General features: G+C 50.0%; 3 protein-coding genes across 6 annotated transcripts; 2 read left to right on the plus strand and 1 right to left on the minus strand.

The window, feature by feature from the left end:
* Window positions 1-674: 674 nt before the first annotated feature.
* Med11 (mediator complex subunit 11) lies at window positions 675-2,446 on the plus strand. 2 transcript variants are annotated; one of them, XM_013111563.3, is made up of 3 exons: window positions 675-865; window positions 1,006-1,136; window positions 2,026-2,446. In XM_013111563.3, the coding sequence occupies exons 1-3, from the start codon at window positions 757-759 to the stop codon at window positions 2,161-2,163; spliced, it is 378 nt and encodes a 125-aa protein (XP_012967017.1). In that variant the 5' UTR covers window positions 675-756; the 3' UTR covers window positions 2,164-2,446. The 2 variants fall into 2 exon arrangements, with proteins under 2 accessions (XP_012967017.1, XP_005067553.1); XM_005067496.4 differs by having other exon boundaries at window positions 677-841.
* A 1,564-nt stretch (window positions 2,447-4,010) lies between these two features.
* Window positions 4,011-10,253, minus strand: Cxcl16 (C-X-C motif chemokine ligand 16). Of its 2 annotated transcripts, XM_040749014.1 has the most exons (6): window positions 10,061-10,253; window positions 9,681-9,845; window positions 9,279-9,417; window positions 8,956-9,038; window positions 4,623-5,036; window positions 4,011-4,390 (listed from the first exon to the last, which is right to left on the minus strand). In XM_040749014.1, the coding sequence occupies exons 2-6, from the start codon at window positions 9,748-9,750 to the stop codon at window positions 4,344-4,346; spliced, it is 753 nt and encodes a 250-aa protein (XP_040604948.1). In that variant the 5' UTR covers window positions 9,751-9,845; window positions 10,061-10,253; the 3' UTR covers window positions 4,011-4,343. The 2 variants fall into 2 exon arrangements, with proteins under 2 accessions (XP_040604948.1, XP_005067884.2); XM_005067827.4 differs by lacking the exon at window positions 10,061-10,253 and having other exon boundaries at window positions 9,681-9,974.
* Window positions 10,254-10,304: 51 nt separating this feature from the next.
* Zmynd15 (zinc finger MYND-type containing 15) lies at window positions 10,305-16,586 on the plus strand. Of its 2 annotated transcripts, none has more exons than XM_005067494.4 (14): window positions 10,305-10,426; window positions 10,877-11,483; window positions 12,332-12,566; window positions 12,656-12,811; window positions 13,047-13,207; window positions 13,925-14,077; window positions 14,405-14,485; window positions 14,640-14,756; window positions 14,840-14,928; window positions 15,020-15,118; window positions 15,257-15,410; window positions 15,490-15,548; window positions 15,756-15,916; window positions 16,295-16,586. In XM_005067494.4, exons 2-14 carry the CDS (start codon window positions 10,907-10,909, stop codon window positions 16,464-16,466), a joined length of 2,214 nt encoding a protein of 737 aa, XP_005067551.2. In that variant the 5' UTR covers window positions 10,305-10,426; window positions 10,877-10,906; the 3' UTR covers window positions 16,467-16,586. The 2 variants fall into 2 exon arrangements, with proteins under 2 accessions (XP_005067551.2, XP_040604947.1); XM_040749013.1 differs by having other exon boundaries at window positions 10,386-10,459.
* The last annotated feature ends 2,102 nt before the right edge of the window (window positions 16,587-18,688 follow it).

The raw sequence follows: 18,688 nt of genomic DNA on the forward strand, positions 1-18,688 counted from the left end.
TTGGCCAGCAAAGTGCCCGTGACTACTCAGTATGGAGAGCACACTCGAATTTCCACCATCATCACCTGGCACAGGGCCAATGCTTAATAAATTCTTATAAATTCAGTAAGTCCACCAGACAGTGGCCGCATTGGGCAACGGGACAAAGAGATCCTGCAAACCCCTCAAGTCAGTCTTCAGGGCCCTCAAGTAACATCAAAGTTTAAATAGGGGACCAAGGATGTATATGTACATCTAAGTAGTACCAGTCAAGGGGTGGTCACACCCACCACTGACTCATCATTATCTGGGTTTAGTATCATTCCGTAATGTAGTCTGCAAGTTGTTAGAACTGTGTGAAATCTCTTTCCGGAAGACAAATTCCTCTTCTGAATGGTGCCCTTTCTTTCTCCCAGCCTGAGATTCCTAGGAAAATACCCATTTCTTTGGGATCCATTGTTTCAATAGTCTTATAGAATTAAGAGACACAGGTGTTTCTTTAGAGTATCTTCATCTCTGCAAGTCCCAGACCAGTCTGGTCTACAGTGAGCCCTTGTCAGAAAACAAAAAAATTTAATACTGCCTCTTTCCACCAGCAATCTGGCCCAGGAAGTCATGCTAGACCAGGTGGACCCGGAAGGGCGAGGCCGCGCCGAGCATCCTGGGAATTGTAGTGTTCGCTACAGTGGCTTCTGCGCAGGCGCACCCTAACAGGCATTTCCGGGCCTCGGCGCCACATCTCTAAAAAGACCGTCTGTAGGGATTTCCACGGGAACCATGGCTACCTACAGCCTGGCGAACGAGCGGCTGCGCGCCCTAGAGGACATCGAGCGCGAAATCGGCGCCATCCTCCAGAACGCAGGTTCAGAAAGGGAGGAGCCGACTGGTCAGCAAGAAGGCTAGCCAGGACTCCGCGCGCGGTGTGGGCGGGACGTGAGTGCGAGCCTTAGGGCGGGGTTATGTCTCCATCTCTCTGTCTCTCTGTCTCTCTCTCTCTCTCACCCCGCCCTCTCCCCGCCCTGGCAGGAACGGCCATCCTGGAACTGTCCAAGGAAAAAACGAACGAGAGGCTTCTAGACCGGCAGGCGGCAGCCTTCACCGCTTCTGTGCAGCACGTGGAGGCGGAGCTGTCTGCTCAGATACGCTACCTAACTCAGGTGGGTGTGTTTAGAAGGTACTGGGCGGGGACTCCAGCTCCCCACTGCAGCCCTAACCTTAGAGATTCTCTGGGCTTTAGCTGGGTCTTGCCTCTAACGCATTTTCATTTCAGGGGAGGTTTAGTCTGAAAGCTAGGAGTTAAAAGTACCTAGGTTGTATAAACAATACCTAGCCAGACCAGGTGACATAGACCTGTAATCTCAGCCAATCAAGAAGCTGAGGCCGGAGGATCACAAGTTCAAAACCTGTCTGAGCCAATTTAGACCCAGTACATAAAAAAGAGGGCGGGGCCCCGTGCCAGAGCACTTGCCTTACCATACAGGAGGACCCAATACTGAAAAAATTTAAAATTGAAGCCACTGACCGGGCGGTGGTGGCTCACGCCTTTAATCCCATCACTCGGGAGGCAGAGGCAGGCGGATCTCTGTGAGTTCCAGGCCGGGCTGGACCGACAGCCTCCAAAACAATACAGAGAAACCCTGTCTCGTATAAAAACAAAACAAAACAAACAAACAAAAAAATGAAGCCACTGAAGCTTGTTCCCAGAAACATGGCCTGATGTGGTGTGTGAGGCCCCTTATTCGAGGGGACCAAGTAAGAGACAGTACTAGACGGTGTCCAAAGACCTTACTCTAGCTACCAGTATTTACTGACAGTCGCGGTGTGCTGGGCACTCTGCGGTGTCACATTCTCTAACTCTAGGAAGTACTCAGTGCCGCCCGCCTTTCACAGATGAGGTTCACATGGGTGGAGTCATTTGCTCAGATCACTGAGCTACATCACAGCTAAAGTGGATCAAACTCAGAAAGATGAGACCAGAGTCGGGATGCCTGGTTGTGGGATGTTCAAGAGAGGCAGTGCCCCGCTGATAGACCTAACTGTCCACAGGTGGCCACAGGGCAGCCCCATGAGGGCTCCAGCTACTCTTCCAGGAAGGATTGTCAAATGGCGCTCAAGCGTGTAGACTATGCCCGCCTCAAGATCAGCGATGTGGCGCGAACCTGTGAACAGATGCTGGAGAACTAAGGATGATGCAGTGTGACCTGCACCTTGGAACAGAGCCCAGGGACCGTAGGACGGGAGCAGAGTAACACATACATGCCCTACTGGTCAGAGCGGATGTGGACCACGGGGCAGGAAGTACAACTGGAGACTCTAAAACCCAAGTGGCCCCTCCGGCAAGATGGCCCTGCTTCCCACTGCACAGCGCAGACAGGAGTCCGATACAGCTGCCCAACCCACTTCCTCATGCACACCCTGCCCTAGAGTTCCAGAAGACCTGACCCAATAAAAATCTATTTTTATTTTACAGGTATGGTTATTTTCCTCACGTGTATGTCTGTATACCACATATATGCAGTGCCCATGGAAGCCAGAAGACAGTGTTGGATCCCCTTGGAAATGGAGTCACAGATGTAGTTAGCTATCATGTGGGTGCTGGGAATTGAACTTGGACCTCCTAGAAGAGCTGTCAGCCCTCTTAACCTCTGAGCCATCTCTCCAGCTCCCCAATAACAATATTCTCATAAGGAGGCATGGTGGCTCACATCTGTAATCCCAACATTTGGGAAGGGGAGGTGGGAGCATTGCTATAGTTTGAGACCAGCTGGGGTTAAGTACATAGTAGGACCCTTCCAGAAAAAGAGAAGTTGTGGAGCCTCATGGTGGCTTTGTCCCAGCACTCAGGAAGCAGAGGCAAGCAGAAATCTGAGTTGGAGACCAGAGCTACTTCCATGACAAATCAGGGCCACAGAGAGAAACCCTATCTCAAAAAAATCAAAAAAAAAAAAAAAAAAAAAAAAAGAGAGAGAGAGCTTTGTTCCTCTTCAGAAGAAACAAACAAAGTAATAAATGCTGTGACTTGTTTTTGGTTTTTTTTTTTTGTTTTTTTTTTTTGTTTTGTTTTGTTTTTCGAGACAGGGTTTCTCTGTGGCTTTGGAGGCTGTCCTGGAACTAGCTCTTGTAGACCAGACTGGCCTCGAACTCACAGGGATCCACCTGCCTCTGCCTCCCAAGTGCTGGGATTAAAGGCGTGCGCCACCAACGCCCGGCTTGTAACTTGTTTTATAGGATCACACTCTCTCTGGGTGTCTATGAGTGATCCAGGATTGAGGAAGGGAGTCCAGCCTGCACAGAAACCGTGCATCAACCAACACAGCAGCTGGTAATGAGGGAGAGAAGACACTTAGGCTTCCCGTGTGGGATTGGAGAATAACTGTTATAGTGTGGAGGGAACTTGTGGCCTGGGGACACCATCAGCACTTCTAAGGGGACAAAGACTGAAGCTAGTGTCTGCAGAAGTAATTAATTCTTTTTTTTTTTTTTTTTTTTTTTTTTTTTGGTTTTTTGAGACAGGGTTTCTCTGTATTGCTTTGGAGGCTGTCCTGGAACTCACTCTGTAGACCAGCCCGGCCTCGAACTCACAGAGATCCTCCTGCCTCTGCCTCCCGAGTGCTGGGATTAAAGGCGTGCGCCACCAACGCCCGGCTCATTAATTCTTTTTTTTTTTAAAGTTAGATTTATGTGTCTGGATAATGGTTTGCTTTTGCATGTATATGTGCATCCCTGGTGACTGTGGAGGTCAGAGGAGGGTTAGATCCCCAGGTTCTGGGTTACAGATGTTGGTGTCCAGTCCTCTGCAAAGATCGATCCATCTAAACTGCTGGGTCATCCCTCCAGCCCTCAGCCACTAAGTCTAAAAGCAATTTTTAGTATTATAGGTAAAAACATAGAATGTGTCCAATTTGTTGTTACACAGTGTATAAAACAGACATTTTTAAAATTAATGTATCCGTAGTGAGAGTGCTGAACCTAGAACTTCACACATGTTAGGCAGGCACTCCACCAAGGGACCACACTTCTAGACCACATAATTTAGAGTATTACATTTTATTAGCAGCAAGGGGCAGCACTAAGGGCAGTGAGGCACTCATTATTAGTCATTAAAAGTAGTGCACACCTTTAATCCACTACTCCGGAGGCAGTATACATTCTTTACAGAGGAAAATGAGGACAGATGCGGCGTGTGTTGTGATCCCAGAGCCTAGAGGAAGAGGTAGAGAATCAGTAACTCCAAGCTGTCCTGGATTATGAGATGAATACTTTGTCTCAGACAGCTTAAGGGAGAATGAGCAAAGGAACAGTTCGCTGATGGAGCACAGTCTACTGCCACCTCCCAAGCCTTCTCACAAGCTTCCATTCTTGCTTCAGGCCCTGGAGTCTTGGCTTACAGGTGCATAATGGAGCTGCAGATCTGGAAAGGACGAGAAATTTGTAGATGAACTCTGAGATGAAGGAGAACTGAGGCCAATAATTAGGGAATCAGACTCCCAGACATTAATTAACCTTAAGACCTATTACACAGGCTGACTCTTCCCCCACAGCCCATGGTGCTGACAGCCTTACTATCTGTATGCCTCTGTTAGCGGGTCCCTTGCCAGGACGGCTCTAGGTCCCTGGAGGTGAGGTTTAGGCGTCTCATTTACCTGCAGAGCTCTGCTGTCTCACTCTCTTCCTGTTGCACAGCATATAAACCATGACTGCTATGAGAAGGAAGACAATGACCAGGAGGGACAGCACTGCTACCGCAGCTGGTGTGCCAGCCGAAGATTCTGGTTTCTCTTTTTGCTCTTTGTCCTCTTGCTGCTTTTTGTTTGCCTTAGCCTCAGGTCTAGCTTCCAGATCATAGCCTGAAGGGAGAGCAGGGGTTTCACTGTGGTGGGTTAGCTCTTTGTTCAAGGACAGGGCTCCAGATGGAAAAGTGGACTGCTGGGTACTCTGAATCTGTGCGGGTGTGCTTGTGTCTGGAGGTGTCCCCTCTGTGGCCACGGGGATCCAGGTGCTAGCATGAGGCAAATGGTCCTGGTGGTGGAGACTCTTCCTATGGCCATTTCCACACTCTGGAGAGAAAACAAGTAAAGGATCAGGCTACAGGTGACATAAGTCATAGAATTCCTTTGTGGGCAGCTGGCACAGAGAAAGGTGGGGGAAAGTCAGAGTGACTTGCTTTGTTGGGTCTCTCAACTGCTAAAATCCCCTTTTTGAGTGTTATATTCTGAGCCCAACAGAAGGAGGGGATGGGGAGCATCCAGGGGACAATTGAAGAGATGTGTATACAGCTCAGTGTCAGCGTTCATGCCTAGCATGTATGAGGTGAGGCCCTGGATTCATTCTACATACTGTGCAAAAAGATTTGGGGCAGGGTAGCTGAAGGCCATGGGAGGAAGACAGTGGCAGAGGGACAGGCAGGGCCAAGGAAGTTCACAAACCACGAGGTGCAGTCACAGGGCAAGCAGGTGTGCCACACTGCATTGGACCCTAGAGTACTTTACCTCTCATCTATAGCTGTTGGGGGACTCAGGTCACCAAGGCCCAGGGTATCTGGGAGAGTTGAAGGAAATAATGTAGGTCTCCATAGCCTGAAAGGCAGTGTGGGTACCATGGATAACCAGGTAGACTATTGAACATTTCATATTTTAAGAGTTGTATCTTTTTGTTTGTTTGTTTGTTGGAGACAAGGTTTCTCTGTGTATCCCTGGCTGTCCTAGAACTTGTTGTGTAGACCATCTGGTCTTAAAGGTGTATGCTACCATACAAGAAACATACAAGTTGTTAAGTAATTTGTTTGAAAACTGGCTTATGCATACTTAAGATCTATTCATTTAACTGAGGTTATTTTTTTGTTTTTAACCTCGAAAGAACAAGAACAATAAAATATTTGAACTCAAAGTTGGGTCTTTAATCCTAGTGCTCAGGGAATCAGAAACAGGCAGATGTCTATGAGTTCAAGCCCAGCCTGGTCTACAGAGCGAGTTTCAGGACAGCCAAGGCTACATAGAGAAACCCTGTCTTATATAAACAAACAAACAAAAACTGAACTCAGTAAAATACATGCTGAAAATGTTTGGGGATTAAATACAATAATATCTGCAATTTATGTTGAAAAACATTTTTAAAATAAGATGAGTTGAGCCGGGCGTTGGTGGCGCACGCCTTTAATCCCAGCACTCGGGAGGCAGAGGCAGGCGGATCTCTGTGAGTTCGAGGCCAGCCTGGTCTACAGAGTGAGTTCCAGGACAGCCTCAAATGCCACAGAGAAACCCTGTCTCGAAAAACCAAAAAAAAAAAAAAAAAAAAAAAAATAAGATGAGTTGAAATGGAGAGTGGTGGTATGTGCCTGTAATCCCAGAACTTGTGAGGATCACTTCAAAGCAAAAAAAAAAAAAAAAAAAAAAAGATTGATGAAGAATGGATAACAGAGCCAGTTTGCAATAATGCAAATGCAGTAAAATGCTGTAGAACAATATTGTGAATATTACTGATTGCATATTTGCTTTATTATGTAAACAAATATAAAACTGAAAATCAAATATTGCAGAATGTTCATAGGGGCTGTTCAATGTATAATTCTTTCAACTTTGTGTTTTATCTTTTGAGATGAGGTCTCTATATGTAGCCCTGGCTATCCTGAAAATCACTACGTAGACCAGGCTGGCCTCAGATTCACAGAAATCTACCTGCCTCTGCCTCCCAGAATGTCGAGGTTAAAGGTGTGCACCACCACACCTGGGTAAATTCTTTCAACTTTAATGTTTATTTTCATCATTAAGTATTAAAAAATGAAAATAGTACCTTCAAGTGATTTCAATTAAAATACAATAGTGAAAGCCAAACCTGTCATAGAGACCTGTTATCCCAGCTACTAGAGAGGTTGAGGCAGGAGGATGACAAGTTCAAGACCGAGTTGAGAGGAGGAGGGAAGGTGGGTGGGAGAAAATGTATAGCTTAATAAAAACAAGTTTTAAAAAAAAGAATGCAAGGGTACTCAGAGTCCATGGTGGAGTGAGGTTCAGGACACTGAGCTGAAGTTCAGTTAAGATGAGTGGGAGCCTGCCTCACATTCTGTTTTCAAGTCTCCACCTTTGTAATAGCTCCTACAGAAGACACACATATCCTTCATCTAGTACAGAATAGGCATCGGGTCCAGAGGTGGACATGGGAGGAAAATGAAGTGGGAGTTATGGGTTGCCCACACTCAGCTACCACAGGAAGCGCCCAGGTGTAAGAGTCCACTAGACCACTTTCAGCTCAATGATTCTTCAGGGAGCTTCTCAGATCTCCACAACTAAGAGTCGTCACAACAAAAATGACACAAAACAAAATCAGCAGAGGCGTCTCCTGTGGAAAAAGGGCAGAGGAGACCTAGCGGACTCTCCTGAAGTGCTCCCAGTAGGGAATCTTGGGGCTCTGTACGTGAGCAGGGATGAACTAAAGGAAGCTCACTAACCTCACACCTCAGAGTTTTCACCTGGGACCGGTCATGCAGGCATTCTCATTCTCTGTTTAACACATAGGAAAACTCTAGACTGCAAGAAGTAAAGTGAATACTGTGTACACAGTTTAGACACAGCAAGCAGCTTTCACCAGCTATGTCCATGATGGGAGTAAAATCCACATACCCGGACACCACCAAGGACCACACCAGCCAGCAGAGCCTTCTCTGGGCAGGAGCCTCACTGAGCCCTACCACACTAACCCTGCTGTGTAGTATTTTGATACCCAAGGATCCATACTCCACTGCAGCCTTTGCTCGAGTGTTCTCTTTATGTGACTTTAAAAATACTACGGACCAGCGGGGCGTTGGTGGCCTTTAATCCCAGCACGGGAGGCAGAGGCAGGCAGATCTGAGTTTGAGGCTAGCCTGGCCTACAAGAGCTAGTTCCAGGACAGCCTCCAAAGCCAAGAGAAACCCTGTCTGTCTCGGAAAAAAAATACTATGGTCCATTTTTTTTTAATATGAAAAGAGAACTGCCACTTTCTTTTGCCACTAAGGATTTTTCTGTAAAATCCCACTCAGTTTCCCTTCTTCCCTTTCCTCATCCCGATCCTCAAGATGGGAAGTCAGTTAACTAATTCCTAAGTTTGGAAAGAATAAATAGGCGTACTTGCCTGAAGACTCCCTTGGGAGTTGTCTCAGTTTCTGAGCACTCACATTTTCCTTCAAGGCAAGGCCCATTCTACCCAGCGCCTTGTGCATTCTGAGGGTCAGTCTTATTCAGGCTAAGATCCCCCATCCCACAATAAAGGTAATTTTTACACACATACAAAACAAAAACAAGTTTGAGCCAACCCTGGCCAACTTAGTCAGACCCTGCTGAAACTGCCTAAAATTCAGGGGATAGTTCAGTGGTGGAACACTTATTTAGCATGACCAATCTCAAGTACACTTTATATTGTAATAGTGACTTCAAGAAGTAGGGCTGGAGAGACGGCTCAGTGCTTAAGAGCACTGACTGCCCTTCCAGAGGACCTGGGTCCAATTCCCAGCAACCACATGGAGGCTCACAACTGCCTGTAACTCCAGTTCCAGGGGATCCAACACCTTCACACAGACATACATGTACACAAAATAAGAATGCACATGAAATAAAATTAATTATATAAAAGGAAAATATTAAGGAATGGCATATGTGGTAGAACAAATTGGCTGACAGTAAGTGATATTGAGAAGACACAAACTTAAGGGAAAGTATTTCAGCCAGTTAGAAGCTTCTAATAAGAAAGTGCTAAGCCGGGCGTTGGTGGCGCACGCCTTTAATCCCAGCACTCGGGAGGCAGAGGCAGGCGGATCTCTGTGAGTTCGAGGCCAGCCTGGTCTACAAGAGCTAGTTCCAGGACAGCTTCCAAAGCCACAGAGAAACCCTGTCTCGAAAAACCAAAAAAAAAAAAAAAAAAAAAAAAAAAAAAGTGCTGTGTGGTGTGGCAGAGGCAAAGGAGACTGGAAGATGGTGGCCCCTGGAGGACAAAAGAGGCTCTCACCTTTTTTCTCAAAGCAGCTTATCAATTCACGGACCCACTGGTCTTGGCTTCTCCCACACACACTCGTGGACTTTAAGTGGAACCTGTAAGATGATAAGTCCAGTCTCCTGTGACTTCCCCTCCCTACTTTTCCTCATTCCAAAGGTGTGAAGTCACCCAAGGTAAAGCCCTAATAGAGCTGGAAATCCCCAGATAAGTGAAACTGGTAAGGAGCTAGGCTCCCGCATCTGGACGGGGTGTTCAGGTTGATGGTCCTGTAACTCCCGGGGCCGCAGGGTGGGGGGCAGTTGGACGGATGGACAGACGAATGGGTAAGACAGTACCTGATGAGGAATGGACAGTGATCGTATGCTTTCAGGTGTTTTCGGATATGAGTCAAGGTAGCAGCCGGTACCGGGGTGCCAGAAGCGATTGTTCTACCACACGAACAGCTTCCGATGGCACTGCCCTGGTTGCCATCTCCTAAAGGTGAAAGAGGGATCAGTCCTCCGACTCAGACTCCTTGACTTCCAACTCAGCTGTCTCATTCAGCCTTCCCTACCCGCCAGACCTACTTCCCACCCCAGGGTAATGCCACCTGGGCCCACGGGTCCCCAGTCCCAAGCCCAGACAGCCTTCCCTAGTCCTGACTGCTGCCTTTTACAACTCTGGCCTGAGTTCTTAATCCCTCAGTTTTTGTGCCCCTCCAGTTTCCATTCTGGCCCCAGCCTCGCCCCCTGACTAACCTGGCTGGGTCAGCAGAGCCAGCAAGAAGAGAAAGAGCGCCAGGGACAGGGGTCCGAAGCTCTGCCTCATCTCCGGACTCTGCGGAGCTTGTGGTTGCCAAGGCACTTAGCCGACATCCAGCTGATCCGCTTGCTTTCGATTCTTCACCCCGATTGCCTAAAGTTCTGCGGAGGCACTGCGGTCGGTGCCAAGCTCAGGCGGGACAGGGCGCGAGGTGGCGGTGGCGGCGGCGGTGCCGTCCCTCCCCTCCGTCCCCGCGCGGCGCGCTGTCCCGAACCGACCGACCGCCTGGTCAGTACCCGGGAGCCTGCGCTGTGCCCAGCTCCCACGTCGGGGAACCCCCTGAAGGCGGAGCTCCTTCACCCGACTCCAGACTCACAGCCAGGCGTGGGGTCAGCCAAGACTGACAAAACTGAAAGAAACCTCGGACTGTGGAGACACAGGAATCCGAGAGGGCAAGCAGTAGCCCCGGAAGAATGACTCGCTTGGGTTGGGGATATCAGCCCTCTCCTGTGGTCGCCTGTCTGTTGGTTTGTAAAACAGACGTCTTGCTGGATCCTCCCTCCTGCTCCAAGATGCTTTCACTTCCCTGGTCCTCTGTGTTAATGTGGAACCAGTCACATGGCCCTGTGGGAGTGCGCACGCACTGGCCGGGTGCAGCCGGACGCTCTAAGCGGGCGTGCCACCCAAGTTATGAGCAGTGGGCTCGGGCAGACCTGACGTCACGACGGTCCTCCAGCACGAGGTATTTACCTTCGAAAAGTGGTGGCGGCTGCAGGTACCGGAGGAGAGGAGCGGCCACAAAGAGGGTGGGCTTATTGGGGCTCACACCAAACTGATCCTCACGCAAGAGATGTCTCAGTTCTTAACTCTCACCTCTGTTCCCACAGACCAACAGACCTCAACATTTTCCCTTCTCAGCAAACCTTTCCCTATAGGGTTAGCCTTACCTCGTGTCCTCCCTTAATTCAAATCTCACTTTAGGATCTGAGTCATTGAGTTTTATACCTCAGCTATGATTTCATCACTCACCTTTAAATATCCACTTTCCAATCTAGTCTCCCTCCTTCGTTAACTGCAAATCCTATTCTCAGCTCCTGAGACTCCTCTATAGATTTTACCTCAGGCCTACCCCCTTACCCCGTTTGTGACCCAGCCCAAACCTGACCGTTACCATACATCCCTTTCTGCTCAGTCTGGGCCCAGGCCCTGTGCATCTTAAGACATGGAGTTTGTGTCTGGATACCGGGACGAGTTCCTTGATTTCGCTGCTCTTCTTTTTGGCTGGTTCCGCAAGTTCGTGACAGAGAAGGGAACCATGGGAACCAACCTTGAGGGCCGATGGCGTCAACTGGAGGCTCAGATAAGGAGGCTGCCCCAAGACCCTGCCCTGTGGGTGCTCCACGTCTTACCAAACCGTAGTGTGGGCATCAGCCTGGGGCAAGGTGCAGAGCCAGGTCCTGGGCCAGGCCTGGGGGCGTCCCGGCTCCTGGGAGATGAGCCTCCACTCCACCTTCGAGATCTGAGTCCTTACGTCACTTTTGTCAGTCTAGAGGATGGGGAGGAAGGGGAGGAGGAAGAAGATGAAGAAGAGAATGGAAAGGAGAGCTCAGGCACAGAGAAGGCAGAACCGCAGGAGGGTGGGGAGCCGGCCCCTCCAAGCAGGGAACTCCTCCAAGAAGCAAAGCCACCAGCCGAGTCAGAGGTGACCCAGCAAGAGGCAAGCTGTGATGATGGCTGCCGAGAGGACAGAGCAGAGGATGAGAGAGCCCCTGAAAAGAGGAGGAAAGGACGGAGGAGTGGTGAGAACCCAGGGCAGCCCTGCCCTGTCCCCTGTCCCGACACCTTTCTGAATTCATTTCATGTCGCTCAAACCCAACCACGACTCACAAGTTGGCCACCTTTGCGAAAATCTGTTACCCAAAGTTCACCTGCCACAATGTGGCTTTGTTTTTTAATTTGAATCAGCATCTAAGCACTGTGAAGAATGAAAGTCCAGAGGCCTTGCATCTTAAGAAAAACTAGGGCTGGAGAGATGGCTCAGAGGTTAACAGCACTGACTGCCCTTCCAGAGGTTCCAGGTTCAATCCCCAGCACCCACATGGTGGCTGATTACCTTCTGTAACTCCATTTCCAAGGGGACCCAACACCCTCTGCAGATGCAGACATGAGATGCACAGACATACTGGTGGAGAAAATACCCATAGGCATAAAATAAAAATAAACCTAAAGAAAGAAAAGTCCACAAAAACAAAAAACAAAAAATAAGCAGGCGTTGGTGGTACATGCCTTTAATCCCAGTACTTGGGAGGCAGAGGCAGGCGGATCTCTGTGAGTTTGAGGCCAGCCTGGTCTACAGAGCGAGTTCCAGGACAGCCTCCAAAACAATACAGAGAAACCCTGTCTCGAAAAATAAAACAAAACAAAAAGCAGAAAGAAGAAAGAAAACTCCAGGTTTTGATAAGGTGTCCATGTTTGTTACATTCTGGCCCTGTCTAGCCACTGCCCCCTTTCAATGGGAACGACCTCTTTTATCTATTCTCTTCTATTCATTGAAATCGTCTGTCGCCCCCAGATATCTAAACTTGGTATATCTGACTACGACTATCTGCCCCAGCCTCTCTCATCCAGTTTTCCCCTCTTTCTCCAGAGGCTACCCCGCTGCACCTCTCCTGCCTTTTGCTGGTGACAGATGAGCATGGCACCATCTTGGGCATTGATCTGCTAATGGATGGAACCCAGGGGAGTGTGGGCCAGAACCCAGGCACTGAGAATCTGGCTCCTCGGGCCTATGCTCTCCTTTGCCATAGCATGGCCTGCCCTATGGGTTCTGGGGACCCCCGGAAGCCCCGACAGCTTACTGTGGGAGACGCCCACCTGCATCGGTACAGCTATCTGCTATCAGAGAGTAGGAAGGTGTGGGATCCAAACTCCTGAGCCCTTTTATCCTGACGCCATCTTCATCTCCATGCAGAGACCTGGAGAGCCTGATCCCGAGGTTGGGTGTGAAGTTAGCAAAGACCCCAATGAGGACATGGGGTCCTCGGCCAGGCTTTACTTTTGCCTCTCTTCGGGCTCGAACTTGCCATGTTTGTCATAAGCACAGCTTTGAAGTGAAGTTGACACCCTGGTGAGCACCCCAAGGCTGGAGTCAAAAGAAGATTCTAACAGTTAGACAACCAAGTAGAAAAGCCAGTCAGGCCAATGGTGTGTGTGTGGGGGGTCCCAGCAGACAGACACAGGGAGGGTCCTGGAGGTCGGAAGGGGTAGGAATTCAATGCAAACAGGCTGGGTGGCATACCGGCAGATTACAGCCCACAGGACCCACGAAGACTGATGGGTGCTGATTACCCCTGTGTACCCAGCCCCCAGTGCAGTGCCGTCTTATACTGCGGAGAGGCTTGTCTCCAGGCTGATTGGCGCCGATGCCCAGATGATGTGAGCCACAGATTTTGGTGCCCACGACTTGCCGCTTTTATGGAGCGAGCAGGAGAACTGGCAAGCCTGCCTTTCACCTATACTGCAGGTACCATAAGAAGGTCATAGCGGCAGGGCGGGGGTCCTGGGATCAGGTCTTTGGGACTGAAGAATGAGTGTTTGATTGACGTCTACATCCTTGGAGTAAGCACCGGTACTGTGTATTTGGTGTTAGGGATCAGAGACAGAGAAACTGAGGCAGAATGGCGTATGCCCTGAGAGGCACCAGGGCATTTGAGGGTATCAGTTCAAATGTTTGCTGCCCACCTCTGCCAAGGTCTAGTTGCATGACCTCAAATGTTTCACTTAAGCCAGGCATGGTAACACATTCCCAGCACTTGGGAGGCTGAGGTAGGAGGACCTAATTAATGTTCCTGTGCTACGTGACACCTTGTCTCAAAAGCAAGACAAAACAAGAGCTGGTCCTGATGAGGCACACCTGTAATCCCAGCATTGGGAAGGTGGAGACAGGAGGTCCAGGGGTGCAAAGCCATCCTCTGCTACATCGTGACTTTAAAGCCAGCCTGTGCTGCAATGAGACCCTGTCTCAAAACAAAAAAATTCCCTCTTCAAACCCAAGTTTCCACTAGCAAATATTAAATCACATTTAATTATTTCAAGGGTTACCTAAGCTCTTGGTGCCTGGATCATGGTAGACACTCCAAAAAGAAAATTCCCTCCCTGGGTAGAAGCAGGCTAAAAGTCTGGGATAATAGAGGACAGCTGAAGTCCTGGGGCCACCAAACCCTCACCCCTTTTCCTGCAGAGGTGACCAGTGAAACCTTTAACAAGGAAGCTTTCCTGGCCTCTCGGGGGCTCACTCGTGGCTATTGGACCCAGCTCAGCATGCTGATTCCAGGGCCTGGCGCCCCCAGGAACCCCTGGGGTGGCACACCATCCCTCAGCCGCCTTCTCAACGGTACATGAGGCCTCTTGCCAGGAATGGACTCTTAAGCCTAGAGAGAAGGTTGAGGGGCTGGGGGGAGTGGACCAGGTCCCATTTAACCATTCCATATACATACCACTGCTGTGCTAACACCATTAAGGGCTATTTTAAGTCTTTCCAAAGACCTCAAAGGAGTCATTTCTGCTTGATCCACCCAATAACCCTGTCCCTAGGCTAACTCCAGTCCTGCTACACACAGCTTCAGACCTCCTCCCAGGGTGCACATCTCTTCGGGGAGGAACAGGGAGATGAGACAGATAGGGGTTTACAGCCCCTAGGCACTGCTTCTCATCCATTCAGGTGATCCTTACCAGCTTCTGCAGGGAGACGGGCCTGCCTTGATGCCTCCGGTGCCCCTAGACCCACCCAGGAGCCTCTTCGGTGAGCTGGAGGGTCCTGGAAGAACTGGAAGTTGAGACATAGATCCTGGAGGGGGTGGCAGATAGGAACCTGGTGCCTGAGAAGGGGGTGGGGGCTTATTAGAGTTTGAGGCACGGGCCTAGGATCAGGCCCTCCACTAAGACACTCTCCCCAGGTTCATGGCAGGATTACTACATGTGGCGGGGCCTTAGCCTGGACTCCCCCATGGCTGTGCTTCTCACCTACCCGCTGACCGTGTACTATGTCATCACCCACCTGGTACCCCAGTCCTGTAAGGAGAGCAGACGGGATGGGAGGTGGGGGGGGGGCTGGTGGTAAGGGAGCCGCATCTTCAATGAGAGGACTTCTCACCAGTCCCTGAGCTCAACATCCAGAACAAGCAGTCACTGAAGATCCACGTGGTGGAGGCCGGGAAGGAATTTGATCTTGTCATGGTGTTTTGGGTAAGTCCCCACGCACAAAGTGTGCGTTGTAAAGATGGAGGCAGTCCTAGGGTAGGACCCTGAACTGGCCTTTTTGCTCTCTGTCTCTAAGGAGCTCTTGGTCCTTCTCCCACACGTGGCCCTGGAGTTACAGTTTGTGGGTGACAGCCTACCACCTGAGAGTGACCAGCAGCATTTTACTATGCAGAGGGTGAGAGCTGGAGAGGGCCTGATTCTCCAGCCCTGCCTCTGGTAGCCTGGTGGAGCCCTCTCCTCCCCTTCCCTCCTCCCCTTCTTTCCCTGGTGCTCCCATGACCCGAACTTCCCCACCCTACTCCTGGCCCCACAGGATGGCCCTGAGGTGTCTCTGCGTCCCGGTTCTGGGGTATCAGCACGGCTCAGCTCTGGGACTAAGGAGAAGGGAGGGCGAAGGGACCTGCAAATCAGGGTGTCCACCCGGCCCTATCACCTGCTCCAGGGACCCAAGCCTGACCTGGTTATTGGTAAGAGCCTGGGGCTCAAGGACAGGGATCGGGGAAAGTAAAAGACACAGTGGACACCAGTGTTACCCTTTCTTGGCAGGATTTAACTCTGGCTTTGGTCTCAAGGACACATGGCTGAGCTGTCTGCCCCGATTACAGGTGGATAATCTCACCTACTCAGTTTCTTTCCTCCTCTAAAGGACCGCACTCGCCCATCCCTCAACTGCTCCACAGACTTGGGGACTGCCTACCTCTCCTGCATCTTGGTCTCTTCTGGGGCTTTGCCTATCCGGGAGGGTGCGGCTTGGGGTGTATCTGGGTGAAGGAGCCTCCCAGGAAGTGTCTGAGGGCTTATTCAAACCTCAGTCTCTCCGAGTGCCAGCTTTCTTCACTGAGAGCAGTGAGTATGGCTGTGTGATGGACGACCAGATCATGGCGGTGGCCACAGGAGGGGGCACCAGCTCGCCACAGCCCAACCCCTTCCGCTCCCCATTCCGCCTCAGAGCAGCTGACAACTGTATGCCGTGGTAAGGGCCCATGGCTGCCTGTTGCTCTCCTGACCTGCGAGTTATATACCCTGTAGCCTAAAAGGTCTCTGTACTCCTGGGACTCTCTTCGCCCCAGCCTTACAAGCCTCCATCTCTTTCCTCATTTCTCTCCTTGCTGGTCTGGACAACCTCCAACACAAACACCCTTTTAGATCCTGCTCACAACATCTCTCAGCTCCTCGCCCTACTCCTAAAAAGACTCTCCCCCCCGCACCCCCGGGGATCGAACCCAGGGGTCAGGCTGAGCAGCCCTCGCACCACCACTCCTTGTTCTTTACTGCATCTAGCCCTAAATCTGTGCCCTAGCCTCGCCTGCTAGGAGGCCAGGTCCTGTCCCTGACCACGCCCTCGCTGCAGGTACTGCAACGCCTTCATCTTCCATTTGGTCTACAAGCCTGCCCAAGGCGGCTCGGTCCGCTCAGCGCCCGGCCCTGCACCTCGACCCCCAACTCCGGCTGCTCCTCCTGTCCCGGTTCGAAGGCGCCGAGGAGAAAAGAAAGCTTCGCGCGGGCCCCGCCGGCGCAGATGAGTGCGGAGCTGGCAGCCGTCCACTCCCTGCCAAGCATGCTTCCTAAAGGAAAACACTCCAAGGCCCGGGGGAAAACTGAATATCAGGACGCGAAAGGTTAATAAAATTCCTTTTTTGAAACCTCTGAGTTATTGACCTTTTGGCTTCACCCACATGATTGGTCATTATCCTGGGAAAGAAGAGAAGGATTTAGGGATGACTCTGCTCTCTAACATGGGTGGGCAGTGGGGTGTACAGCATTTCCTGGTAATCTAAGGTGGGTGGGAAGTGGGGTGTACAGCATTTCCTGGTAATCCCAAAAATCTTCTCCCAGTTTATATGTTGATAAGACGTTTCCAGCCTGTTAGCATCCGGGTCTCCTGCCAAGACAATGAGAGACCAAACAGCAGAAAGAGGCTTCCCTTCACTGTACTGGGAAGCAAACGGCCTCCATGGGACACAATTCACACTTGGTTTAGAGTAAATGAAGAGGTTCAGGATGCAAGCTCCACCTTACCTCATTCTTCACAATCCCACACGTCCAGAACCTAGACCTCCCTGCCAACGTCCCTTCCGGGACCTCTCTTTCTTACTCCTCCACCCCACCCCTACCCCACCCACCCAGCACCAGTGTAGGCTGGAAGTGAGGTTTACTAGATAGAAATAGGAAAGCAGTAATACCTGCATGGGGACCAGAGGCTGATGAGGTTGGTGAGATGTGTTACAGCAGGACCATGCAAACCTAGCCTGGATTTTCAAGGGTTCTCCAAGCCAGTCAAGAGCACTGGTAACTGTCCTTTGTGTCAAAATAACGGTATCTCCAGAGGCCAGCAAGATGGCTCAGCAGGTAAAGGCACCAGCTGCCAAGCCTAATAAAACCGAGTTCATGCCCCAAGACCCACCTGGAAGGAGAGAAGCAGTTCTTGCTAACTGTCTTCCCTCCTCACAGGTGCAGGCACGGGCACATGTACATACACTGTATACATAAGGAAGTTTTAAAGTTACAGACAAGTGTAAACACACCGTATACAGAAATGAATTGATAAGTTTTAAAGTTGCTTTTTGTTGTTGTTGTTTTGTTTTTTTGTGACAGGGTGTCTCTGTGGCTTTGGAGCCTGTCCTGGAACAAGCTCTTGTAGACCAGGCTGATCTCGAACTCACAGAGACTTGCCTGCCTCTGCCTCTGCCTCCCAAGTGCTGGGAGTAAAGGCATACACCACCACTGCCCGGCCAGTTTTTAATGTAAAAAAAAAATGGCATCTCCATGTCATTAACTCTGCAGAGCTGCTAAAGAACCCCCCAAATCAAGTGTGATGGCTAACCCTGCAATCCCAGCACTCAAGACTCTGACACAGGAGGACTGCCTTCAGTTCACGGACAACCAATGCTACAGACTAAAAGCAATGTGTCTGGGGGTGGTTTTCTCTTTCCTCCATGTGGGTCCTAGGAAAGGAACTCATATGTCAGGCTTGGGGGAAGCACCTTTAGTTAAGAAGCCATCTCGCCAATCCCAGTAATTTCTTATATAATGTCCTGCTCACATTGAAATTCCTCCAGTTACCTCAAATACGCCTTTAAAGTTGATTTGTTCTGATCAAGCAATAATGAGAGCCGGTATAGTGGCAGATGGTTGTAATCCTAACACCTGGGAAACTGAGGCAGGAGGATCTCTACAAATTCTAGGCCAGCCTGAACTATGAAGTGAGACCTTGCCAAAATGGGTGATAGAGGGGGGCTAGAGAGACGACTGGGGGGTTAAGAGAGTTTGTTGCACTTGCAAAGGATCCAGGTTTCATTCCTACATTGTGGCTCACAACTGGTAACTCCGGTACCAGGCCATCTGATGCCATCCATCTTCCCCCCTCCCTGGCCACCAGTCACACAAGTATGCACAAGCCATCAAAGCATGCACACACATACAATAGAATGAATCTCATTTTTAAACTTTTTTTAAAAGGAGAGGACTGAGATTGACACACTGCCTTTGGCTATGCCTCTTAAAGTCTCTGCTATTCTGCAACAGACCTCTGCCTCCTTTCTCTTTTTTTTAGGGCACTTACTCTCAGCGAGAACCTAAGTGAATCACCTTGTTCCCTAGAATGTTCCTCGTTCTGAAACTGGTTGACTGCTTCCTTGGGGTGTATTTGTCCTTTCTTCATGTGTTTAATTTCCATAAACAGGCCATTAGGTCTACATGGTTGACCGTGTTTTTCTGTCATCCTTGTCAGCCACAACCAGCTAAA

The sequence above is a fragment of the Mesocricetus auratus genome, unplaced genomic scaffold, assembly GCF_017639785.1.
Source record: "Mesocricetus auratus isolate SY011 unplaced genomic scaffold, BCM_Maur_2.0 Super-Scaffold_100007, whole genome shotgun sequence".
Classification (NCBI taxonomy): Eukaryota; Metazoa; Chordata; class Mammalia; order Rodentia; family Cricetidae; genus Mesocricetus; species Mesocricetus auratus.

Bases quoted from the DNA above. Each gene is read 5' to 3' on its own strand.
- Med11 (XM_013111563.3), top strand. From the start codon at position 757: ATGGCTACCTACAGCCTGGCGAACGAGCGGCTGCGCGCCCTAGAGGAC. The intron at 866-1,005 runs GTCAGCAAGAAG...CCGCCCTGGCAG, and splicing joins AGAAAGGGAGGAGCCGACTG to GAACGGCCATCCTGGAACTG. The intron at 1,137-2,025 runs GTGGGTGTGTTT...AACTGTCCACAG, and splicing joins AGATACGCTACCTAACTCAG to GTGGCCACAGGGCAGCCCCA.
- Cxcl16 (XM_040749014.1), bottom strand. From the start codon at position 9,750: ATGAGGCAGAGCTTCGGACCCCTGTCCCTGGCGCTCTTTCTCTTCTTG. The intron at 5,037-8,955 runs GTGAGAGCCTCT...TTTTCTCTCCAG, and splicing joins AAGCTGCTTTGAGAAAAAAG to AGTGTGGAAATGGCCATAGG. The intron at 4,391-4,622 runs GTAAATGAGACG...CGTCCTTTCCAG, and splicing joins GAGACAGCAGAGCTCTGCAG to ATCTGCAGCTCCATTATGCA.
- Zmynd15 (XM_005067494.4), top strand. From the start codon at position 10,907: ATGGAGTTTGTGTCTGGATACCGGGACGAGTTCCTTGATTTCGCTGCT. The intron at 14,929-15,019 runs GTAAGTCCCCAC...TCTGTCTCTAAG, and splicing joins ATCTTGTCATGGTGTTTTGG to GAGCTCTTGGTCCTTCTCCC. The intron at 15,917-16,294 runs GTAAGGGCCCAT...CCCTCGCTGCAG, and splicing joins GCTGACAACTGTATGCCGTG to GTACTGCAACGCCTTCATCT.